Below are 27,243 nucleotides of genomic sequence, written 5' to 3' on the forward strand. Positions count from 1 at the left end.
TTCAACTTCACTAATAATCAGAAAAGTTCAACCTGAAACAAGGCAACAGCATTTTTTTTTTTTGCCTAGAAGATTAGCAAAAAGTAAAAACACTGATAATATTTGGTGTTGGAAGGGTATGGGGAAAGAGATGCTTCTACAAACTGTTGGTGGGAGCATAAATGGAAACATCATTTAACTGGAGAGCAGTTTTCCAATACTTGTCAAAATTTAAAATATACATATGCTTTGATTCTATGTGGAAATGTTTCCACTTTGGAAATATTTGTACAAATTTTGACAGATACATACTCATATGGATGTTCACTACAGCATTATTAGCAATAGCAAAATATGAGAAGTAACCCAAATGACAGCAATAGGAAAATGGTTCAGCACATTTTGGTATATGCATAATGGAATATTACATGATCTTTAGATAATTAGGTAGATCAATCTCACAGGCGTGAAATGAAATCACATGATAAAACCAAAATATCCGGGCCACAGTGGCTAAGCGGCAAGAACGCTTACCTGCCACGGCAAAGGACCCAGGTTCGATTCCTGGTGCCTGCCCATGTAAAAAAAAGAACCAAAATATCCAACATATATATGATCTACTTCTTAAAGGGCTGTATATGTATATATACCCAGAGAAGAAAGGGGAAAAGAAGTTCTTTTACAATCTGGTTGTGGTTTGAGGGGTTGACTGATCTGGAAAGAGAGGCAAAAAACAAAGAGTCAAACTACTCTGCATAATAAAATAACAGGAATTTGGGGATTGCTCCCTTGCAACTAGAGAGAGCAGCGCTGTGGTTCTCATTCCTGGCTAGGCATTAAAATCACCTAGAGACTGTTTCAAACACAAGGATGCCAGTGCCTCTCCAGGCTGAGTAAATCAGAATCTGGGGTGGGGTTGGGGTGTGGGAATTGGTGGGACATCTGTTTCCTCAGGTGAATGTAATATACAGCCAGCGTTGCAAGTTTTGCCCTAAATTCAAGAATGCAGGGGAGAAGGAAAGAAACCTCAGCAACATGGAGGGCAACTGGGGATATCTGGAAGGGTGGAGCCAGTGACAAGTTCCCTGTGGCAGAGGATGGCACTACATTATTAGAAAAGGAATATCTGATTATTGAATTAGAAGTTGCATCCTACCCAATGTCTCCAAAACATCCTAAGCTCCAAGAAAAATTTGCCACAAGCAACAAGTTTCTGCTAGTTTCTGAAGGGAAATGAAAGATGGCTGGTGCCCAGTGGGGTAAATTTAGTTCAGGTGTCCAGAGGAATACTGGGAGGACTTCAGAAGAGGAAGAGTCTACAGGTGGGTCCTGGCTCAGAAGGGACACTGCCCTAGGGATCTCTGGGGGCACTGGGTGAGGAGCTGTTGAGCTTCCCATTCATAGTCCCTAACAGAGGGGCTTGAGACATTTTATATGGATGATAAAGGAATGAGTAATCAAACTAAAGGACATGGGGGATACCCAAGGGGCTGCCAGACAGGCCCGGGATTTTTGTGTTTGTTTGTTTATTTGTTTCTAGTTATTACTCTCAATTTTTTTAATTAGAGAAATGTGTGGGCATGATTTTTAGAAAATCAAATAGTACAGAAAAGATCACAGTGAAAAGCCATAGCCCACTGTGGTATTCGCCCTGTCCCATTCTCTCTTCTCTCTCCCTACCAGTCTGCAAAGCACAACTGGAGAGGCATTGCTTTTAATGAATTCTGCTTTTAATCCTCCAGCGCCAGCCTGAACTGACTGTACAGCTGAGACCTAACCTCATGCCCTCTTAGATTGGCTCTGCTGCTCTTGTAGCTGCCATATTTTCTCTTTTCTGAGTTTATTCTTTCCTTTTGCTGTGGCACATTATTAAGTAACTCCTTCAAGGCGTCTTGCATATATATTTCCTGAACTCTTTCATTTCTAAGATGTATTTATTCAGCCCTTGTACTTGATTAATAGTTTGGCTGGGTATAGAATTCTGAGTTGAAAACATTTTCCCCTCAAAATGTTGACGGTATAACGCTATAGGTTTTTGGTCTCTAGTGTTGCAGATGAGAAGTCTGATGTCTGGCTGATTCATTGGTAAATGATTCATTTTGATTTTGTATTTTTTTTTTCTCCATGAAAGCTTCTAGGATTTCTTGCTTATCCTTGGTGTCCTGGAATATCATAACACATTATCTATTTAAGATTTTATTTTCATTAATTCTGCTCAGCATTCAGTGGGCCCTTCCAAACTGGAGATTCTTGTCCTTTAGCATTGAGATATTGTCTTATCATCTGCCCCTCTGTCATGGTCAGGTTCATGTGTCAACTTGGCCAGGTGGTGGTACCTGTTTGTCTGGTTGGGCAAGTGCTGGCTTGTTTTATGCTATGAGGACACTTCATAGAATTAAATCATGATCATGTCGGCTATGTCCACAGCTGATTCCATTTGTAATCAGCCAAGGGGAGTGCCTTCTTTAATGAGTGATGCTTAATCTAATCACTGGAACCCTTTTAAGGAGGATTCAGAAGAGACAGGCTCTCTTCCTGCTTTGTCTGGTGAGCCTCTCCTGTGGAGTTCATCCAGACCCTTCATCCGAGTCATCAGCTTCACAGCCTACACAGCAGATTTTGGACCTACATTCCCACGGTTACATGAGACACTTCTATAAGTTTTATATTTATGAATATTTCCTATTGGTTCTGTTTCTCTAGAGAACCCTAACTAATACGCCCTCCCCTCCCACTTTCTGTTGACTCTTTTAATGGCATTCTTCTAGTCAGCTGCTGAACCTTCGAAACTGATCCTCTAGGCTTTTTTATATTTTGTCTCTAATTTTTTCAATACCTTTTGCTAGCTTCTTGAGGAAGACATTCCATTAGAGTAACACTCCTGGCTTTCTCCACCCCCTTACTCACCCCTCCCCAGGGGAGAAGTGACTTGTCCAACTGGTGAGTTTAGCAGAAGAAACAGGGCTTGTATACTTGGGTTCTTTCTCTTAACGGATCTTTTATCCTTCTTTGTCAGTGAGGATTTCTTCATTTGCTTTCTACCTTCCAGAAATTTGTTGAGCTCTCTCATTTCTCAGGCCATTTTCTTTTTTGTGATGTAAACAATTTTTATTCCATTACTATCATGTTCATGGATTTGGGGGAGAAAGAGTATAAGTCTCATTCATGGCCTTGAGTCAGTTTGTATTTAGAAATGTTCCAGGAGGAAACAGGGACTGAGAATGGAGAAGCCTTCTCTTATTATGACATATACTTCTGCACTGTTCAATTTGTTATTTTCGTTATTATGCTTAGGTATTATTTTTACAATATAAAGAATAAATAAAGTAATCAATTACAATGGCTTGCTGTCTCTCTCCAGTGTGTGATTTTAAAGCTTTACCCAGAAGCTTAGGGCTATAGTCCATAGAACCTGTTCTCTATTCTGGTTCTGAATCTTTCCTTTAGGGTCTTTTCTTCTACTTCTTCTTTGACCTTTAATGCAGGTTGCTATCAAGATTCCATTTTCACCTTCTCTTATGATCCTCTTTTCATATTCTCTCAGCCCTCATGGCTTTTTATGTCACCACACTGGCCAGCAGAGATCTTCATGAATCCCTTGCCTTAGTCCCATCTAATTTCTACTGTGGCATCCTGTCGATAAATACTTGCTCATCTTACATCCAGGGAGGAAAGTCTCTCTGGTGGCATGGGAGATGACTTCCAGGGATGAGCCTGGCCCTAGCACCATGGATCAACAATGCAATCCAGACCAAAAGGGGGAAAAGAAATATAACAAATATGGTACAAGTGGCTGAGAGAGTTCAAATAGAGTTGTGATACTACACTGGAGGTCACTCTTATGCAAGCTTCAGTTAGACATTGCTACCTATCATAACTTGCCAAACCAAAACCAAACCATTCCTGCCAATCCTAAGGAATATCAAGGACATTATATAAGATTTTACAAAGGTTCTATGTACTAGGGTAACTCTCCAAAACTTACAACCTTCAGATAGGTCCCTGGATAAGTCCTGAAATGCAGAGGGGCCATCCCTTCCAGAACATCAACTAGTTCCATCCCCCTATCCCATATTATCAACAGCCCCTTCCAACATGAAAAAGTTAGAATGGGTATAGCCCAAATACCCCTAAAAACTGGGGGGAAGATCAACAGTGATGGTGGAGTTATACAGAGAAGGTTGGGTTTAACATATGAGTATGAGTACTGAATTGTTATAGTGATATTTCTTTTAGCCTCCAGTACCTTAGAGCAGCTAGATATAAAAACCTAAAATTATGGAATTGTAACCCATACCAAACTCTGAGATCTGTTCTACAACAAATTGTTGCACTGTACTTTGAAATTTATTGCTTTTATGTATATGTGTTATTTAAAAGGAAGGAGTTGTATAATACAGAAGATAGGATTTAACAAATAAGTATGACTGCTGAATCATTATATGATATTTCTGTTGGTCTCCAGTGTCTTAGAGCAGATAGAAGAAAAAACGAAAAATCGTGGAACTGTAACCCTTACCAAACTTTAAAATCTGTTGTATAACCACTTGTTAAAAGGTACTTGAAAATTTATTGCTTTTTTGTATATATGTTATATTTCACAATAAAAAGGAACTTTAAAATTATTTGCTCATTTTAAATGACTGCTTAAAAAAAGCCAAATAGATAAATTTGACAACTCCTAAGGACAGCAATACTCCTTTGGTGTTAAGCCTCATAGAGACCATATTTAGCTTAACACAACTTTTCTCAATAAAAAAATTTTGGTAGGTTCATAATTGCTGCAGTGCTAAAATTCTAACTCAGGAGAGTTTTGACCTGGGCCTTAAATCTTTGATTTTCAGCATTTTAAGTCTTTGATCTGCAGAGGCATTTTCTATTTTCAGAATTTAGGAAACTTCTAAATTTTAGCAATCCTACACTACAAAAACAGTAGTCTGAATGTTAGAAAAGAAAAAGAGAAAAAGCTACAGAATAAGGAACATCATGTAGGCTAGAACAATTCTATTTTAAAATTCTTTTTTTTCTTATCCCAAGTTACTGTCGGAGTATAATAATGAGCCATAACATTCACTGGGTTCTTAACATGGCCAAACACATAAAACATATTCACTGTTTTATTTAATCCACACAAACATATAGAGAAGGTACTATTATTACCCCCTTTTACAATGAGGATATTGAAACACTTAGAAGTTGAGGACTTGTCCTCCCTCTCACAAGCAGAAAGTGGCTGAGGCAGGACATAACTTAATCCTGTTCAACACCAAAACTACATGTAAAATCACTGTGCCAGCATTCCTCAAACAGGCATTTGTCACCGCTGGGGGTTCATGCTGTCCGGTTCAGTGAGGACTACAGAAGTTTTTACATTTACTGTTTGTCTATCTAATTAGAGTCGAAGAAATGATTTAGCCAGTTATTTAAAAAAAAAGTACTTCTTTCAAAAATGAAACCTTGGTCTTTCAGTTTTTTAAAAAATTGAACCCAAGCAACCCCAGGGTGTCTTTGTAAGTCTTCTTTGTGGAATATGAGAAATTTTTTCTTGAAGACAAGTGTATTTTAAGTTTATGAACTCTGTATGGTGCTATACTGATTCTCTTCCTATCAGATGAAAGACAATCCGCTTTATACTGTGTGAAGTATATGCCAATTTAACAACTGGCTTTATCTTAAAAATACTATTTAGAGTTGATTTTAAGTCCTTATATGCTGTATTTTAACTATATTATTTCATTAAATGTAAACATTTAAAGAAGTGTTAGTACTTAAGTTTTTAGTTGTGTGTATTCCACAAGGCAACCAATATTTTTCTGGTCCTATATCAGTTTTCCTGAGATAAACACAAATTAAAAACACACAATTCAGTTTTGGAGATGCTGGCTTAAAGCCAAATACATTTATTAATAATTAAATCCTTTTGACAGCTCCACATTTCTAAGATAGGAGTTACTGAAAATTCAACCAATTTATACCTTTCAATCGTACATGTTCTGAAAGTAGGAAAACAAGAAATATTTATTAGCAAACTGTGCAGTTGATTTGTTTATGCAGTCATTTGAAAATGTAAATAAGACATTGTGATTTCTTGCACACTGACAGTCTTTAAAAGCAGTGACTGCAGGTGGGCTTGGATAAAAATATAAGGTGTGGAATTTACATTTGCAGAATTCAAGAACATTATTGTTGACTAATCATATATATAATAATTCTCATTGACTAATAAGGCCAATTTAAACAAACATTTTCCATTAATAATAGAGCTTTTGGAGCTGTAACAATTTTGCTAAGAGTTATTTCCTGTTTTGGAACCTTAATTCTGGTTAGTTTTTATTCATACAATATATAAAGATCTACAGTTTGAAGCATTTTCTATTTGGGGGTCCAGTAAGACACAGGTAGGGCTGGCAGAACTGATCTAACTGCTCAAAGTGCATTTTATTTTTTATGTATTAAGGAGACCAGTCAGAAAATAAATATCTGCTAAGAAACTCTAGCACCCTATAAAGATACTCACGATTTTTGAAGGGAGGATTAAAGCCACCTGGCTCTGTAGTTCAATTTAAGTTTCCCACATGTAAAATGAAATGTCCCTCTTTTTCTTTTTATACCCTATTGATACACCTTACTTTTTTTTGGCATGGGCAGGAACCAGGAATCGAACCCAGGTTTCTGGCATGGCAGACAAGAATTCTGCCACTGAGCCACCATTGCACCACCCTGATATACCTTATTTTTTCAAGACTGTGGTTTCTTTTAAATCATGACTCAATTTTCTTGGATCAGACCCATTACTTTATTGTTATTATTTATTTTCAGGGGAAGCCTGTACTAGAATCTAGATTTACCTGCGTATAAGGCTGTGTTAAGTCTTAGACTTTGGAGATGTCTCCTGTAGATGGAACTTAGGAGGATCTCCTTTGTCTCAGGGCCAGTGGTTCATGTTCAGGGGCAGGAGCTCGTGCTCCCACAACAGCTTGGGTGGTGCTTATGCGGACAGTGCAGGGAACTAGAAACTGAATTCCCTGCTGGTCAAGCTTTTCACCACCCACTTCCAAGCAAGCCTAAGAGGCAGGTACCATTACTATACACATTTTACATATGAGGAAGCTGAGGTCTAATAGGATGGCTAGATTTAGCAAATAAAAATATTCTTATTTAATTGGGTGTCCTATCTTATATATGGCAACCCTAGTTAGATAACCTGTGCAAGGATGTGCTCAAGCTTTAGTGCCAGTTTTCTGATTCTCAAAGACTAACTTCTATACTGCCTCAGTCAAGATGACATTGATAGGTAAGAACCCTTAATTAGTAAATAAGCCAATAAAAAAAGAAAACATTATATGAAAAATATAAACATCAGCATAGTTGCCATCTGCTTATTGTTCTTCTTAATAAACATCAGGAGATTTCTTACATTAGTCCTTATGTATGAATTTAATGCTGAAAATAAAATTTAGGGAACAGAAATTTCTCATAATTTTTCTAATAAATGTATTTTTTTGTCGTCAATTCAAACCCATTACAGAAGGTTTGAACTTAAATACTCAATTTTCCCCTCTTTGTTCAATGCCTTCCTGTCGCCTTCACAGGAAAAGCCAAATAGGGTATTTGAGGCTCACCAGATCTGGTCATGACTTAAATTTTCCAGCCTTAGCTCCTATTAATTCTCAGTGATGAGCTCCATCCTATAGCCCTCATATTTCTCGACTTTATGATGTAATCTCTGCTCCAATATCTTTCTTTGCCATGTGGTCTCCTCATCATTGAGAGGACTGTCCTTATCTCAACCATGGGAAATCTTCAATTCCAGTTCAAACATCCACTTCTTCCATATTACAAACTTCATCTCCTCTAGCTCTTCGGCCAGTTTCTCTAGTATACTTCTTAGCATAGCTTGCCTTGCAATTGTATTCCACTTGTTCCCCCAACTAAAATTAGTTTCTCATGGTCAGGGTTCTTTGACTTAGTACCAAGAAAGAAGCCTTTCCCAAAGAAATTCCTTAAAATAAATGATCCGATGAACCAAATTTAGCCCAATAGCATGTGGCAATAATGCTCTCAGACTTGCAGTGCCATTAGTTGAAATTTTGTGAATCCATCAGTAACAGTAAGTTGCTTTGGGTGGGCTATCATATTTGCACCCTGTAAAACACAATTTTTTTTCCTCTTACTACAAAAAATAATAGTCATTATAGAAATCTCGGGAAATAAAGGCATTATTTTAGTTTACCAGCTGCTAAAACAAAAACCATACAATGCGTTGTCTTAATAGGAATTTACTGGTTCATGAATTCAGAGGCTAAAAGGCTTGCCTCCTCCCAGGAGGGTATCTCCTGGTTGGCCAGCTGTCTTCAGGGTTCCTTGGCTTTTCTGTTCACATGATAATGCATATGGCAGCATGTTCTTCTTTCTTTCCTGAGTTGCACTGACTTCTGCCCTTTGGCTGCCCCTCTATGGCTGCTGATTCTGTGTCCAATTTCCTTTGCTTATAAGGACTTCAACCATATTGCATTAAGGACCACCTCCCTTCAGTTTGGGCACACCCTACCTAATCACATCTTCCCAGGTCTTATTTACAAATGGAGTCACACATACAGGACCAGGAGTTGGGACATGAACATGCCTTTTCTGGGTGACATGATTCAGTCCCTGTATTAGTTAGGGTTCTCTGGAGAAACAGAATCAACAGGGAATACTCACAAATATAAAACTTATAAAAGTGTCTCACGTGACCGTAGGAATGCAGAGTCCAAAAGCCACAGGGCAGGCTGTGAAGCTGACGATTCCGATGCAGGGTCTGGACGAACTCCACAGGAGAGGCTTGCCAGCCGAAACAGGAAGAGCCTGTCTCTTCTGAATCCTCCTTAAAAGGCTTCCAGTGATTAGATTAAGCATCACTCATTGCAGAAGACACTCCCCTTTGGCTGATTACAAGTGGAATCAGCTGTGGATGCAGCTGACATGCTCATGATCTAATTCTATGAAATGTCCTCACTGCAACAGACAGAACAGCACTTGCCCAACCAGGCAAACAGGTACCACAACTTGGCCAAGTTGGCACATGAACCTGACCATGACAATCCCCAACCGGCATACACAAAAGGTGAAAAAATCATCAGAAAACTACCTTCCAAGAGCAGATTTTTTTTTAAGATTCAGAATCTTTTTCCCCAGAAATTCTTAACAGACAACATGGAAAGGTAGTACATGGAAAGTACATGAGAGTGAATGCAAATGAGTTTGAGTCCCCAAGCTCAGCATTTGCTGATTGTGTGATCCTGGGTTGGTCACTTAATCCCTCTGTGCCCCATTTCCCATCCAGACAGGAGGAACCCTGCTTTCTTTTGTTTTGTTTTTTCAATTGTTATAGTGTTTGGGGAAGATCAAATTATAAAACATGTGAAAGTATTTTGTAAGTCAGAAAATAGTTCATGCCTGTTAAATTGAATAGAAGATTAGCCTGTGGATACATGGATACATGGACGGTTCAGATTGGATCTCTGTGCCTAGCTCTTACCTAAGGTACAAACAACTTTCACTTCACTAAAGGAGAAAGGAACTAACTTGTATGAGCACCTACTATGTGACACATTCTGTGCTATTTGCCTTACACTCCTCTTCCTGCATTCACAAGTTAAATCCATTTGACACATGAGAAAACTAAAGTGGACCTGATTTCAAATCTCATATTTTTTCTATATTTATCATAGTAAGAGATATCTTTGGGGGAAAATATTTTTACAGAATTCTTATTCTTGTAGAAATTTCCAGAGTGATAGAAGGGGAGTATATGGTTGTATACATGGATTATTTTGATACAGATTCTCTTAGGAAAGGTCAAGGAAGTTGTGGTGATAATTTCATCTAGAAGAACGAGTAGACTAACTTAAAATCTGTTAGCAAATTCCTGAAAGGGTTCAAATGGTGGCTATTGACCAGGTATTTTTCATTTATAATTTGCCTAAGCCTAATTTAAAATATAATTTAGAAATTTTCATTAATATAATTTCTTTAAACTAAAAAGGGCTGCTCAGAGGAGGTGTGGAATTTCCTTCTCACTATGATGTTTGTTTTGAACAGGGTAGGTTTATCATTTTAAGACTTATTAATAGTTCTATTTGGATGTGTAAGGCTAGACTCAATCAAGTGTGAGTCTTCAAGAAATACGACAGCAAAAATATCATTATAAATTTTGCTGAAGCTGTGACTAATATATACTTTCTTGGTTCTAAAATGGTGTTACAGCACAGAACACGTGAGGGTGCTCTAACCAACTGCAGTAATAAGCAAATTAAATTATTTAAATTTGGGGAAAAATTGAGACTTGTCAATGTCGGTGTTGAATTCTGACCTGTAGTGCTGACTAAATGGAATGATCCTGGAACAGATGCTTTTCCTTTTCAATAAAGTATATTGCTTTTTTCCTCCTAGTTAAAATGTTGATATTCATACTGGACAATTTGGAAAATCCTGAAATGCATTAAGAAGGAAATTAAAACAAACGGATGGTGTTGTGAACCCTAGGAGGCTGGGGTTTTCTAGAGCCGGGCCTGTTGGAGGCCCAGTTCAGGAGGCTTGCCTTCAAACACAAGCCCAGCCTGTTCTCATTTTGATTCCACAGACCTTCTGCTGGTATGAAGGGGGAGTAGAGACTGGGGGTCTAATGACTGCAAGAAGAGAATTAGAGACGCATGTTTATCTCAATACATTTACCCTCATTAAAGTTCATATTCACTGACATCATGCATCTCCTTGAAAAAGTCTGCCCACCCACCATTAATTAAAGCCACATTTTAAAAAGTCAGTGTGTGCACTTTTATTCCAATCAAAAGTAGCCTCCTAAGTTTTGCAGAGTAGGCAGGAGAATATCTGAGGCCTGACAGCTGTTCACCTCTACACAGTGAAGAATCATGTGATTTACATTAAAAGACCATGTTTATTCAGGGCCTAAAATATAATAGCTACGATCTATTGTCCTTAAGAGTTGAAACATTCAATATCTAATGTCCTGTTAAGCAAAATTAACATTTATTTTGATAAGTCATCATGCTCTCTGATATGTAGTACAACCATATGCTTTTATCTTTTCAAATATTCTGAGAGATCTAAGTATATTCCCTGTTTGAATAATCAGGCAGCACACTCCTATCAAAGACACCACATTTTATCATTTATACTGCGGTATCAATGTCAAGATAAAGGTCAACATAAATGTTTTTTATCCAAACCATTGCACAAACAGTAATTACCAATAGTTGTAAGATTACACAACCATAGTCTATATTCTTGGCAGTAATCACTATGTGTCCATAAATTCATGAAAATGGGAATGTTGATTTTAAAAGTTCAAGAAAGGTATTATTTGTAAACTATTCAGGTCACACTCATATTATTCCATGTGCTGAGCAAGAATTCTTTCCTTCCAACGGCCTTTAAATGAGATTTGTTCTCTTCATGAGCCTAGCTTGGTTCTCATCCAAGCAGATCTGCATTCTTTTCCATTCTTTTTTCTATTAAAGCACCCTACCACCACCACCAGGGACCTTTGAATTTTATGCTGATCTTTCTCTATATTTTAAAATTGAGCACATTCTTATCTTGTGTTGATCAAAGACAATTTATAGTTATCTCTTCCTATGGGCAATTAGATTATTCTAGGATGGTTGTGATCAAATATTTGAAAACTCAGCCAGTTATGGCTTTCCATACAAAGGCATAACGTGCAGCATTCAGATTCTACAATTATTCTGGTTATGTCACCATGCAGATAAACATGGCTAATCAATGGAACTGAATATTGTTACTGAAATGTTTTAACATTAAGCCAAAGCACCACTGGACTAGGAGTTGAAATCTGAGTTCTAGTGCTAACTTTTCTACCAATTCACCATGTTATCTCGAGCACCTGGGGAGATTTAGTCTTCTCATTTGATAAATGGGGGTTAGAAGGTTGATACTGACCAGATACCCCTAGACTAGAAGATTAGTCAAAACTAGAAGATAAGGGGCCAGAGTATACCTTGAGGCTGTCTTTCCCTGATCCATTTACTCATCCAGCAACAGAAGCCATAAGGTGATGCTTCCATGAGTGAGAGCTGGGTCTGGTTCTAGAAAGTACCCCTGAACCTAGAAGAAGCCAACAAGCCATACCAGATGAGCTGCCTTCATGAGAAGTTTGGGAGAAGATGCTCAGGGTCCTGATCTCCTTTAGATACAAGCATTCAATGTACCACAGCTACTTGGGATGAAGCACTATCCTAATCTACAAATCTTATCTTCTGTCAGATAACAGTATCCAGAGAGACCATAAAGCACTTGACTCTACACAATGTCAAAAGCAAAGGGACGCTACCACCTCAATTGTAGGAAGGCAGGCAGAGTGGGTCGGGTGCTTCAGCAGTATTCTTCAGAGCAAACAGCTCTGGGCTGGAGGGCAGAAGGAAGCTGTGACTACATAGCATTTTAACAACTCTAGGAAAGTTTAAGAGAATCCCTGCTATAGTGATTTATAAGGCTATGCAGTCTACAAAATGACGACCGGTCGCAGTTCCATACCTTCCTCCCAGCTCTGTTGTTGTGAAGGTTCATCAGGGCTCTGGCGTCCTTTCCTTTCCTTTCCTTGGCATCCACAAATGCTCGGGCAAATTTGATCCCATAGTCAATGTTATCACTGCAACCACCCCAATCGAAAGTGCCCTTGCTGTCTTTGGCAGTTCCTTTCTTCTTTGGATCACAGGAACAGGATTTTAATTCTCCTTGGCTACATGCCCTGGTGATGGCAAATACAACTCCAGCTGAAGAGATGGCATAAACAAAGGCAGATTCCCGACTACCTGAAACAAAAATGCCTTACTTAAAATGGTCTGGTATGAGAAAAGCCCACAAAATCACGCAAATCAAGAGGTTCAGCTCTTTGTATTCCCTTTAAGAACACCTGAGAAACTGCCCAGGCCATCAAGGCTATGCAAATTGGAAAAGCTACCAAGTATCTGAAAGATGCCATAATACAGAAGGAATGTATGTCATTCATCATTATGATGGTGGCATTGGTAGGTGTGCCCCAAAAGAGTGCTGAATTTTTGATGCACATGCTTAAAAATGCAGACTGTAATGTTGAACTTGAGGATGTAGATTCTCTGGTCATTGAGCACATCCAGGAGAACAAAGCCTCCAAGATGGGCCTCTGAAATTATTTGGGTTAATCCACACATGAGCTCCCCCTGCCACATGGAGATAATGTTTTCTGAAAAAGAACAAATGGTTCCTAAATGAGAAGAGGAGGTTGCACAGAAGAAAAAGATACCCCAGAAGAAATAGAAGCAAAGATTGCCTTGCTCAGCTCCTGGCTACATATTAGTTTTATACATGTGCTTGCTTTGCTTTAATGTCAGCTCTAGATGTCCTGAAAGAGAATGTCATAGCATCTTTTGGCCTTAGTTTCTTCATCTGTAAAATAAGGTGGTATTCTACAATTCTATAATATATTTTGGTATTGATGATTCAACATCTTCCCTTGATAAAAATTTTCCAAACCTCCTCATATTCATTTAAATTATTGAGAATGAAATACTGAATTCAAAGAAATCTAAGGTCTGAGGTGGGAAACGAATTCAGGCAGTATCCAGCCCTACCATTAACACTAGAGAGCTTTGGCTTGGCATCAACTTTTGCAACTAATTGAGAGATTGTTGAAGGCAATATGCAATATCCTTGAGTTACATACTATGTCTAACTATTAAAGTGAATTTACTTTCTTCTGGAACACTTGCACTAATCACCACTATTGGGTAAAAGACAGTGAAAAGCTTTTCTTTGGTTTTTCTGGAAGGAAACAAATTTACCACCTATAATTAGACCTGGGCAAGAACCCTTTGGGGTGCTTTCTTAAAATTGTTCTTTATTAGAGCACAGCCTACTTTCACTTACAAGCTGAAAGGTACATATTTCAGTGCAATAACTACATTAAATTATTTTAATAATCTGTAGTAACTCATAACACGGTGTTATGGTATAGTGACAGATATAAAGCTCTTTAGGGTCCATGTGCACCTCGTTTTTCAAACGGAGCTGTATTTCATTGTTATTAGTATGCCTTTTTATTAATGGTTGCTGCAGCAAATATATTAACAATCAAAAATAGAAGCTGAACAACCCGTGCCATTGGAAGGCAGAAAACAGAGAGCTGTTCGGTGATTCAATATGTCAAGACGAGTGTGACTTTTTGAACCACACAGCTGGGAGAAAAAACCACCTTTTCGCATCGAAGTCCTGCTTGTTTCCGTTTTTCATTCAGTGCTAAAATTTAGTATACGTCCCTTGCAATATTTGTTCTGCTAGTCTCATTATTAAAAATCAGGAAAACATAACTATACTCTGTTAAATGGCACTTACCTCAGCTTTCAGAAAATACCTCCCTCCAAACCTCCTACCATCAAAATTGGAATCAATCATGCCCTGTAGTTAGGTAAAGTCAATTATATGAATATTTGCCATAGGTAGCAGGCTCTCCAGAGAGAAATGTGATGATCATGGGAGTTGTTTTAAAGGGTCCCAGTTTATATTACTAAGAATCACAGATTTTCTAAATGGAATTGAGATGCTTTAAAAAATAACTGATACTAATGTGGCTTAATCTCAGGTAAGGGATGTCAGATTGTACACATTTTACAATTTAGGAATATACCTTGTTCATAGTTGCCTCATTTATCTGCCTAATGATTGATTTTGGATCAGGAGTCCAGCGCCCATGTGTAGAGAAATCACATAGGGGAAAAAATCATGAATATTTAATGTATTTATATTACTCTTCTCTTATTTTTTAAGGAGAAAAGAGAACTTTCCTGAGGTAGTTTATTGCAGAAAAAGTATGGGAGATTAGATGATAGTATTATTCAGTGACCAGACAGTATTTTGAAAGCAGTAGAGGAATAAATTTTTTAGGAGCATAACTTACAGACAATTACATTAACTTGTTAACTTGTTAGCTAAAAGAAAAAAAATCATTTAAAATCTGCCATGTTTCAGAAATAATTTCCAAAGTAAAAATCTAACCTTTTTCAATATTTGTCATTCATCATTCAAACATATTACCAAATAGGTATTATTTATTTAAAATAAAAAATTTAGCACATTGATTGAACTTTTCATTTTACCTCCAGATGTTTTGGTGTCATGTGGAAACAGCCTTAAGATGTTTTGAGTTAAGTGTCTTAGATGAATCACTAAAATGCTATGTGTGAAATAGTAGCACATTTCAAGAGTTGGCTTTGTAGCAAAACAAATTTTGATCTTGGGCTTCTTAGAAAAACTGATTCTTTTAAAGCCATCATAAACTCAAACAAAATCCAAATTTAAATAGTGATATTTATACTTCCTGATGTGTAACTATCACAGTTTCTCTTACTTTTTGGATTGAGATAAGTCAGGCAGTGTTTATTAAGTACATATGCATACTCTTTGTTCGAGGCAGGGTATTGTTACCTGGAAGGGCAAGACATTAGAAGCTAGGCTTTCTTGAACACTCTTTGAAAATGCTTGCTTTTTTTTTTTTTTTTTTTTAACATTCACAAGGGTGAATGCAAAAGAGGCAAATGTTCTCCATTTCTCTAAGATCATTGAAAGCTTTATATTTTCCCTCTAAATGGTGTTGCCCTTTGTCTTTCCTATTTATCTATAAGGGCATTTAGGTTTCCAAAGGAGTACTTCACAGCTCTAAGATGTGAACTCCCCTCCATGCAATTACTTAAACTAATCTTTGGATAGTTTCATTGGAATTTCATGATTATTTCCAGGATAAGCTGCTTCAGGCCAAATTCAGTTCTCCCATAACCAACACAAAATCATCACTGATAGTCACAGGAGTTTGCATAAATGTTCAGGATGGAATCTGGCCGTCTGTGAAGAATGGAAAGAAATTATGTAGCACGAGTGTTTTAAGTTTTGAGTATTTTGGCAAAGCATTCAGCTTCATCTGAAGAAATCTGAAGGAAGTACAAATTAAAATCTCTTATTTACCTGAGGCCTTTAACTAAGTCAAACTAGTTCTGTTTCCTCTTGTTCTAACCTCCTTCCTCTCAGCAACTCTACAGCTCTGAAGAAACAAACATTGCCAAGATTAAGTTAAAGTATTTCATGAATGAATCCCCAGCTTTGGCAGATGTACTATCTTTATACTAACTGGTCAAAATTGTTTCCTTTGATTTGTGATCTAGACGTTTTCCCAATATGGAAACATCTGAATGGATTTTCATAGACAAGATATAGATGCGATCATTTTATAAATGAGATGTGCATTAAATTTATAATAATCATAAAATGATTGTAAGAACTTTGAAAAAAAAAGTCCTGAGGGGTCTTTAAGACTGATGGCCTATACATGATATATCCAAAGATCACTTGTGTTAGATATCTGCAAACACTCTTTGACAAGGTCCAGCATTTTAATTGATTCACTGATGAGCTAATGTAGGTGAAGTCTTAAAATTCCATGTAGCTGAAATTTACAATCAACCTTTCAAATATTTGTGATGTCATATCGAAACTCCAAAAGGAATGCAAAACAATATAGTTCGTAAACTAGAGAACAAAATTGCAGAATATCGCAATAAATTAAGTTTAGGGATACACTAAGAGTGAGAGCACTACACCCTTGGGGGATTTTAGAGACATTCAGTTATTCTTTTGGCCTCATAAACCCCCAAGGCTATGATGATTACATGATAGAAACACCCTCTGTTAAGCATTACCAAGTGCACAGCTTGGATGATTTTCTTGGGGGGGGCAAAACAACTGTAAGTTTTTGCCCCTGAAGAGGGGCAAAACAAGTATAAAGTGTCCTGATTCCGGAGTTTGCACATAAACTGATGTGATCACAGTCTGATTTTCCTAAAGCAAATGGGTCATGCTATTTCTTGGAGAATGCTAATAATGCCAGGTCAGTGAATGGGTATTATTTGAAAGTAAACACCTCTTTCTGATTAACTTTCTCTGATATTATACCAGCTAATGAACTACTTTCCATATGCTGAGCTTTTAGGAAGTTTATTCTACAAATAGATCATGGTTAAGGCTCTATCTAAATGAAAAAGAAATCTATATATTCATCGTTCCCACCTCTAGCGTCCATAAGTATCATTACTGCCTAAAACATACCTGGAAAACACACCTGTGCTCACTACAGGTCCACCCATTCACTATTCACTAATAGTGCCTGCAATACACAAGGCACCAAGCAAGGGGCAGTGAGTACAGACTAGTTCCTGCCTTTACAGAATTTATGGCTATGGCAAAAAAGCTTAATTTAGAAAGAGAGACCCAAGGCTGGATAGCGGGATTGGCCATCAAAGTTGATGAGTAGAGATTTGCCTCTACTTAAAAAAGCTTATGTAGCGTTTCTGTAAAAATGAACATCTTTTGGCTGATAAAAGATTAAGGCTTTCCATCTGATCTGCTTCTCAAGTCTTTCTGGAAGATCCAAGCCTCAGGAAGATAAAATAAAACATCAAAAGCCTTGTGGTTGCTTTCTCCCTCCTTATAGAGACAAAGTCTGAACCTAGAGGGACGTGCAGGTTTGATGTGACAGGCAGAGCAAGCAGTTGAAAGAAAACAGCTTGACACCACATTCTGTTCTATGACTGGTCTTGTATGACTTGAGGCAAGTTCCTTGATTTCTCTAGTCCTCATCTGTAAAACAGGGGCAATGCCACCCCAAAGAGCAAGCTTCAGGCAGAGTGAAATGCAACCAAAGAGAAGCAGAGGCTTTGAAGAGCAAATGAGAAACACCACAGGTGTGTGAGAGGCGAGCTCAAGGAGCTGGGTGGAGGCAGGGGACTTACTTCGGAGAAGGACCCTGCCGAACAGGCTGTGATCCCTGTCCAGGGTGTTGCAGTTCCAACGGTGCTGGCGGAACTGGTGCTGGCACTCTGCTGTCCATTCGGCCACGCCCAGGCCAATGGCACGCATCACGTCCGGGTGGCGGTGGCACAGCTGACGCTGGCGGCTCACTAGGCCTGGCACATTGTCACACATCACCCTGGAGGAGCCACCTGTAGCCCTCATGTACCTATGAGGGACCAAGAGAGAACTGAATAATGAGAGTGGGGAGTTCTCAAGAGACTGAAGCATTCAAAGCACCTTTCAAATATGAATTCCTTATCCTTCTGGTAAGTTAGAAAGCTATGGTGATTTTTATTTTAGTTCAATGGAGAAAGACGCTGGCAAGGCAGGCATGAAGAGTGATCTGGTAGAAGCCACCACAAAGTAGAGCTAAGGCATAATGCCAGGGCCACCAAATGATGCTCTACACAGGTCTGCAGGGAAAAGAATGAGGGGAATGGGTAATGTACTGTGGGGAGAATGCTTCAGAGTCTTTTACCAAGAAGGCTCTGATCTCAGTGACACAATTTTTCTGGATTTGGCTTTGGGGGAAGCTGACCTTTAGAAGTGCCTCACTCCGTTTTATTTGACCTAATGCTCAAGTGTCTTAAAAATTGTCTCTATCTGTCTAATCAACACCTGCTGGTATCTGATGTTACCCTTTCCTCACAGACATGCTGTTCTTTCCTTACTAAAGAACCCTTTAAATATTTCCATTTTCCAGTTCTTTTCGGCTTTTACAGAAAACTTTTGGAAAAAAAAATTCTATTGTTATTAAGGACACTAAATGTTTGGAAGAATCAAACAGTTATAGCTCCATAAAGTACTTTTGAAAAGAAACTTTAACAAAAATTACATCATCATCTGTACCCAGATGTTCTCTATTAGTTGTGAAATGTTTAGAAAGGCACCTTTTATATAACCCAAGCTGCCATAGGTGTCTTTTGAAGCGATCAAACAGGGAGAATGTCTTTTTCTTGTATTTTCATTATTTTATATGATCATAAAATCGTTTCAGCTGTGACTTCCAAAAAATATATTTAAGTGACAGCTGAGAGACAATGTGACAAAAAGTCTGAGCTATAAATAATGTTTATACACCCATGGAAACAGAAATAGTCATTTTATTGAAAAATGGTCAGTCTGATAAATCAATCTTTGATCCTGTGTCAGCAATGCCAAGGCTAAACGCCTTCCTGTTCAAAGTGGCTTAGGAAGGAATTAAACCCCTCTTCCTTTGCTTCACTTTGCTACTTTGAAGAACTCCAGTGTCTTCCTAAAATTCCTTGTTCTGGTTTTTCATTTGGTTGATACTCCTGACTTAGGTCAGATCTTTTAAAAAATTGTCCATGATGACAGGTCTTTCTAAATCAGTATTTTAATGTCTGTTCTGAAACTTTTAAGTACAAGGAAGTTACAGAGGTCTCAATTTCATCTCTTTTCAAGATCAGAAGGTCGGGAGATGGGGAAGAGTTTCTAGCCTTTTGGAGCTTTAAACGATGCTAAAGCCTATTACTGTTCAATGTTCCTTCATTATGCAAACAAACAAAAACAATCGCAGATCAATGAATAAAGGTCAGCAGCAGAATTACTTTTGGGCAAGAGGGCTTTGAACAGGGGTAAGGTCTTAAAGCCCCCTGAGTCCGCAGCTTCCCTTTAAAGCAGTAGTCCCTACCTCGAGGCATCAAAATGCCCTTCAGTCTGAAGAAGATTAGGAATGTGGAAGGACGGGAAATAATGCAAAAATAATGCAGAATCACAGGTTTCAAGCTTCTCAATTCCTGACTGAATTGGCTCGTCTGTTTATCTTGAAGCAGTTTTCTTTCGTGTGTGTGTGTGTAAAATCACCTTGAAAACTACAACCGCCACACACACACACACACACACACACACACACACACACACACACACACACACACACACACACACACACACACACACACGTCTGTGTTAGAGACCTGGCTAGCGCGTCTGTCAACGGGATAAGAATTTGGCTGATTTTGCTATCGTTCAGCTGGATCCAAATAAACCAACATCCCAGGATTCATTTGGGGGGGGGGGGGATGTGGTGGGGTTTTTTGTTTTGAATTGTCAACGCTGGAATGGTCTGCCAGGAAAAGAGAAGGGGCTCAGGATAGGACTTAGAAGAGGGTGACAGCCAGGGGCCTCTGGCTTGGATTACCACCGTGGCCGCAGGGAAGAGCCTCTGGAAGGGTCTATGTGGCCAGTGCTGTCCCCACTCCCCTCTCCGAAATCCTCCCGCGCCCGTGCGCGTGGACTTACCACCATGAAGAGCTGACCTCGGGGGTGAGCCAGGTCAATAGCAGAGGGAGCCAAAACCAGATTCCACCGAAAGGAGCGTTCATATTAACCCCCTTGCGTCCGCATTAGGTCAGACTCCGTGTGCGGGCGCCATGCGTGCCTCGAGCAGAAGCGCTCAGGCTGGGAGCGCCTTGTCACGGCCGCCCGCGCCTTGCCGCGCCCCCGCCCCCCGCTCACGTCTGCTGCGAGTGGCGAGACTCGCTGATAAAGTTTCAAAAGACGAGCCCGGAGAGTGATAAAGGCCAACCCAGGCTGCCTCGCCCACAGTCCAATTCCCCAGGCGCGGCGAGCGCGGACAGCAGGAGAGCTCTGCGCCTCTCCTGCGCTCCCCTGTTAGTCCTTCTCCCTGCCCCGGAGCAGCCGAGGGAGGAGGTTCTGGGCCCGGTCGGGCGGGGGAAGGTGGGGTGGGCGCGCGGGGTTTCTTACAAGGGTGGATAAAATGATGGCAAGAACGTTTGGAGAGAGGTGGGGAGGAAAAGGAGGAACACTTCTAGCCTCGAGCACCCGCGGACTCAGGCACCTTTTGGGAAATTCATGGCCAGAGCCTGTCAGAGGGCTCCCGCCAAAGGAATGGACTGGCGGATAAAGTGAATAGGCGAAGCTACCCTCTGGCAAATAGAAGTCCCCGAGCGTGCAATGCGGGGACACGAGGAAGATAATCGGGAGATTAGTGTGTGCAGGATACAAGGCTCCAGAGATTATTTTCAACTCTTTGATCGTTTATCTTCCCAACGCCAAGAGAAAGGAAGCACTTGTAAATTTGGAGCTGACGCGTCGAGGCAGGGCAAGGTGGGGAGCGGGAAGGCCTGAGGGAAATGAAGACCCTGTAGCCTTGGTTCTTCAGGGCTGGCCTGATACAGAGCTCGCAGGGAGGAGAGCCCGGAAGGTCCATGAAGTCGGATCTCATCCAGGCGTCCTCGGCCAAAGTCTCTGGGGAAGATGCGGTTTTTACGCACACCCAGCTCCTCCCCCGCGCCGCGGAGCGCAAAAGATCACCGAGGGAAGAACGGAGGTAGCGAGGCGCCAGCCCGGGATCTGAGCCCCCGGCAGGGTCGCGCCTCCAACCGCCCGGGGCGCTCAGTCTTTTTGCACCTCGCGAAGGCAAGAGGACCCTCAGCCCCGGGTCGGGTCCTCTTGTCCCCATAGCCGAGAGAAGGGCTCAGGCCCGCGGGTGGAGAGTCTTGAGCTGCAACTGGCTTGTAGCCCTGCCGTTTATCACCGGAAAGGAAGGAAGACGAGGAACTCGCAGCGGCCGTGAACTGTTCCATTGCTCTTTTCCTGGGGCGGAGGGACCCGCTGTCCGACCCGGGAACGCGCTCTAGGGAATGGGCAGATGCAGGGGCTGGGGGTGGGGACGGCGAGGGATGGGTGGGAGTGCGCCGCATTGTTCGCAGGCGTGGGGGCGGGAGGGGGGTGGCTGTCCAGATAGGAAGGACGGGCTCGCTCCACCACCCACGCGCCGGCCGCCCCGCCCGCCACGACTGGCCGGAACACCAGCCCTCGCGAGCTCGAGAGCGGTGAGAGGCTGGACCCGGCAAAGCGCAGAGACGCCAAAAACCTGAAAGATGCTGTCATCGCCACCCCATTTCCCCCCGCGGGTCCCTGGCAGGTCCGGCCCCTCCCAGGCTGACCCAGATACATCCCCGTTTGGGTCCGGAAAGGGAGGGGAGGGAAGCAAGCATCGCGCCACCCACGACTCGGGAAGAGCGGGGCTCCGCGCCAGGGCCGCTCCGTATCGCTGGGCCGCGACCCAGGGGAAGTTCTGGTCGGTCTGTACCGGCCGCGAGGGCGGGGAAGGGAGGACCCGGGGGGCGGGGGGGCGTATTTCTGGTCAGAATTATACGTGCAAAGTGCTGCTGGGGCAGCGGGGAAGATTGTGATAACACCAACTACAAATATCTCATTTACCTCTCTACTTATGCGCTTATGAATGTTTCCTCCAAGCAGAAAAATAAGCTAAAATTTACCTCCACCCTCCTTTGTCCGTGCTGTCTCTTGCAGTAAATCCGAACACTTGAGATATGTAGAATAGATGGACGTATGGCTCCAAAGGAACTATAAGTTGCCAAAATTTCAGCGAATAAATGAGATATGGATGGGTATGTGGGTAAGCTAGGCAGTTGCACATTTCTCTCGTGGAGAATAAGAACAGAAACTACTTAAAACATTCCATAACTCAAAGTTCCCACCCACCTCAGCACATTGTGTCCTCACAACTAAGGGAAGTTAGAAATACATGGAGTGTGACCATCGGTTTAAAGGTTCTTACCCTCCACCCAGGGAATTACTGAGTGGCCAGGAGACCTGCCCTTCAGCTGTTGGTGAGTCCAATGGAATGACCTAAACCTGAAACAGACCTGGAAAAGAAACGGATCATCCCTAAAGATAATTAAATCCACCCCAAATACTGCATCCTGGGGCAGGAGGAGGAGTGCCATATGTCTTATAGAGAAGACATCAGTCTTGGTGAAAGGCAAAAAGTTGAAAAAGTTCAAGAGAAGCTAAATCCAGATGTGAAAAAGGTCCACCCATCCTGACCTGTCCTAAGTCAGTCTGGACCAGATGACTTGTCTCTTCCAGACCTGTGATTCCATTTCTCTAGCATTCTCCACCCCTTTTATGACCCATTACTTAACTCAGTACAACTTCTGTTCCTGTCCAGCAGGTCTGATTTTACTCCATCCTCGTTTATACCTATTCTCTTGGTGGACCCTTCATTTTGACCATAGAGAATTTGTTTACTAGTAAAGGAAGTTGAAATGCTCAAGAAAATTGGGAGGAATGAAGGTTATAGTAAACCTCATTCCTTTTGTAATAAAAACTACCATGCTAAAGAAGAACTAATAAATAATGAAATAGATTGTATGACTTCAGCTTAGCTATAGCAGATGATGAGGTAGGGAAAGAAATGGTTCAGAGTAATTGTAGATCTATGATTTTAATGTCTTGTTCTTTATTTATTTAATGAGAAACCTCAGAGCTGACTGTAAACCTCATTGACATTATATGGAACCCAATTATCTTACTGGAGATTAATATTAGTTTGTCTGTAACTTCAATATAGCATTGTAGCCAGATGAGTCAGTCTATTTTCTTAGTTAGATCCATTGTTTGTCTAATCTCCCAGGGCAGGAGAACTAATTTACTACCAAACCATCTCCACCCTTTAAAAATGGAGAGTTACTTCTTCAGTCAAATAGTCATTTGTCTTTCGTTTGCACTGGCTTCTTTCTAAGGCACTGACTCTTAATTTAGCTGCTCATCAACAAATGATTCAAAGTTCCAGTATCTCCAACTTAGATTCAATGACCTAAGAGAGAACATAATGTGTTAACAGGTCATGAATGGGAAAGAATATATATGTGTGTGTTCATTTATTTTTTTTTTTACTTTCAAAGCTAAATCTAAGACTTTCATATACATAACAGCATAGGTGAAGTCTGAAGTTTGAATTTGTTTCCAATGCTTTTAGAAGGATTTCCCCATTCCCCTGTAGTCATTCCTAAAATTATCAAGCATACTCTTACCTGTTCTTTGTCAGAACTTGCTTTTAGAAAAAGTTCTAATATCGGTCATTTGAATCTCATTGTGAATTTAAATTGTTATCCAGGAGAGAGTAATAGGTACTTGACTTGCTCTCCCACTAAAAACAATTATAAGATTGGAAAAACTATACAAGGAAAATCTTTTCAGGCATTGGAAAATAGGAAGCACATGGCTGTGACCCTTGAGAGAGGGAGACACACAACATGAGCTACACAGCCATCCCATAATTGTCCTGGATTTTCTGCCTGAGAACCTTTCTTAAGGGGTGCAAGAAGGTAGCATCTGAGCAAAGCAGTAATCTCACTTAGCTAAGATGACAGATATTGATGTTTTGGGCTGTTGAAGCAGTGAAATTTACAGGGTAACAAATATGACAATAGGTATCAGTGAAGAGAGGGACTCTACAAGTCTACATGGGGATTTGTCGTAGGTCCTTGGCCACAGACAAGACCAAATGTAGGATAGGTAAAACTCCGCAAGGTCTAGCAGAGACTATCTGCTGCACAACATGCTGTGATGAAAAACACTAAGTTCCAGCTCAACAGAGTAAGTACATCGAATATCTCAGGTATTCAGCTCAGACCCCAAAAAGGCCATGTCTTAAAAGTAAGGGCCATGCCTTAGTGTAAAGAACATGTCTTAAGATAAAGTTGAAAATTTCAAAGTTTTGTCTCCTTATCATGTGCTCTAACAAAGAATAAAATCAAACCTGACAGCATAAGAGGATTTACAAGAACAAAACTAATATCCATAAAAGGAAGATAGTATAATCCAGACTTCCTACAATGCATCATTCAAAATGTCAAGTATACAATAAAACTTACTGGATGTGAAAAATCAGAAAATGTAACCTATATTCAAGAGTGGAAGCAGTCAAAAGAAATGGATCCAGAAATGACACAGATGTTGGAATTGGTAGGACAGGATTTTTAACCATTTTAAATATGTTCAAGGATTTAAAGAAAAATATGGTCACAATGAACAAGTAGATGGAAAATTTCAGTCAAGAAATGGAAACAACAAAAAACAAAATTCTGGAACTAAAAATTACAATGCCTGAAATGAACTATTCACTGGATGAGAATAGTAATGGAATGGAATTGGCAGGAGAAAGGGATGGTGAACGTGAAGATAGTAGTTACCTAATCTGGAGAACTGAGATAGAAGATATTGAGAATAAAATTAACAGAAGCTCAGTGATATATGGGACAATACAAAGCAGCCTAATATATGTGTGAGTAGAGTCCCAAAAATAAAGGAAAGAAAAAATAGGGCAAAAAGTATTTGAAGAAATAATGCCCAAAATGTGTTCAATTCAATAGAAAACATATATTTACAGCTCCAAGAAGGTCAGAAATCCCCAAGCGGGGATGTGAGGAAAATCATAACTATGCAACATGGTCAAACTGTTTAAAGACAATAATAATGGAAAAACACTTGAAAGCAGGTAGAGGAAAAGGACACATTAAATACGGCAGAACAAGAATGTGAGTTACAACTGACTTCTTGTCCAAAACAGTGGATGTTAGAAGAAAATGGAAAGACATGTTTAAAATGCTGAAAGAAAAAAACAGTCCATCTAGGATCCTATCTTTGGTGAAAATATTCTTCAGAAATAAAGGAGAGGGCGAGTCTTGGTGGCTCAGCAGGCAGAGTTCTCACCTGTTATACCAGAGACCCAGGTTTGATTCCCAGTGCCTGACCATGCAAAAAAAAAAAAAAAAAAAAAAAAAAAGGAGAGCTCTTCTTCTGTCTCTTTCTCTACCCCTTCTCTTTGGAACAAGGAAGGACTATACCCTATGAGTAAGCAGAAAACTGAAACAGACCAGACCCAATGAAACCTAAAACTAACTTTCAGAAGAAGTCCTTTAGTTTTGATTTCAGAAGTGGGAGGGTGACTAACATACTCAGAGAGAGTAGGTGAAATTCCCTTTTCACTCTCCATCCTCTCTCACACCCAAGCCCTGTGCAAACCTATGTTGATGTTGGCATCAGTGAGTGGCAGCAGTGGGAGTCCTCAAGTGTCTAAAATTCTGAGAGATGGAAATATTTCTCTGCAATTAGAGGAACTATGGTTCCAAGAAGGTGGGATAAATCCCATTGCTTTTCTTTCTCTTTCTTCTTGCTATGTAGTGGCTCCAGACTTGGGTAAAGTCACAGGGAGTATGCAGCAAAGTGGTAAAACTAAAGTCACACTTCTTGGTCAAAGCACCACAAAGGGGAATCCTAGGGAACCAGAAAGTACTTAGAAAGTTGTGGAGAGGGAGGAGCTCAGGAAAACAATCCTTTAAAATTGTATTTGAATTCCTATCCTCATCCCCCAAGTTGTGAATAAGTGGCTCAGTCCCTCAAGATCATACCACAGATTTTGGGATAAACTATGCAAAAAAGACCACCCAGAAAAGTCATTAGGTTTAACACATGTGAGACAAAGAAAAATAGCACTGAAAAGGCCATGAGAACTGAAGTGACATTGGAATCAGAACTCATGGAAGGCTGGTAAATTTGTGGCCTAAACCCAAGTGGGTTGGTTATAAGGATAAACAAAAATATCAAATTCACCGTAAGATTTAAACAAGATTCTGAGTCTCTTAACAGTCAATCCAAAATGTCTACTATTATAATCAGAAGTACTTGCCATACAAAGAAGCAGGAAAATCTAAACTCACAGGAGAAAAGAAAATTAAGAGATGTCAATGCTAGATGACACAGATGTTGGAATTATCAGAGAAAAACTTTAAAACAGGCTAATAAATTATGAAATGCTCCAAAAAATAAGGATGGATATTCTTGAAACAAATGGGCAACAGAAACTCACAAGAAAAGAATAGAAGATAGAAAAATGACCATATGGAAATTTCAGAACTAAAAATCACAGTAACTAAAATTTAAAAAAAAAAACTTACTAGACATGGTGGCGAAATGGTGATGGCAGAGGAAAGTATCATCGAACTTGAAGATTATTTAAATGAAACTAATAAAGCCTCAGAGATCTGATGGGCATTACCACACAAGTAAAACATTATGTCATTGGGGTCCCAGAAGGAGAAGAGAAACAGTCCACTGGAGAAAAAATATTTTAATAAATAATGGCTACAAACTTGCCAAATTTGGTGAAAGGCATAAACTAAGAGAGTCAAGAAGCCCAGTAAATCCCAAACAGAACAAACTCAAAGAACCCTACACCCAGAAATATCATAATCAATTGCTGAAAACTAAAGGCTAAGACAAATAAAGGGAAATAATTATTTGAATGGCTGTAGATTTCTCCTCAGAAATCATGAAGGCATAAGGAGGTGGAACAACATTTTTTTTTAAGTCTTGAAGGAAATGAATTGTCAGCTGAGAATTCAATCAATATACAGTGAAAATAACCTTCAAGATTGAAGGTGAAATAAATATACTCTCAGATGAAGGAAAACTAATAGAATTGTCAGCAGACTTCTTCTTAGGACATCTGGAATGAAGGAAGGGCAATAGAAATGGTAGCTTTCTGACAAATACAATACACAACTTCTC

General features: G+C 39.9%; 1 protein-coding gene across 1 annotated transcript in view; it reads right to left on the bottom strand.

Annotated features, from left to right (window-relative positions):
• WNT2 (Wnt family member 2) overlaps window positions 1-20,540 on the bottom strand; it is a 45,629-nt gene extending 25,089 nt beyond the window's left edge. Inside the window, exons 1-3 of the mRNA XM_077116283.1 lie at window positions 20,140-20,540; window positions 17,817-18,043; window positions 12,538-12,815 (exon numbers count right to left, since the gene is read on the bottom strand). Coding sequence (XP_076972398.1) covers window positions 12,538-12,815; window positions 17,817-18,043; window positions 20,140-20,222 — 588 coding nt within the window. The 5' untranslated portion in view covers window positions 20,223-20,540. The remainder of the gene's footprint in view (window positions 1-12,537; window positions 12,816-17,816; window positions 18,044-20,139) is intronic.
• Between the last annotated feature and the right edge of the window lie 6,703 nt (window positions 20,541-27,243).

This window comes from Tamandua tetradactyla, chromosome 1, assembly GCF_023851605.1.
Source record: "Tamandua tetradactyla isolate mTamTet1 chromosome 1, mTamTet1.pri, whole genome shotgun sequence".
Taxonomy (NCBI): domain Eukaryota; kingdom Metazoa; phylum Chordata; class Mammalia; order Pilosa; family Myrmecophagidae; genus Tamandua; species Tamandua tetradactyla.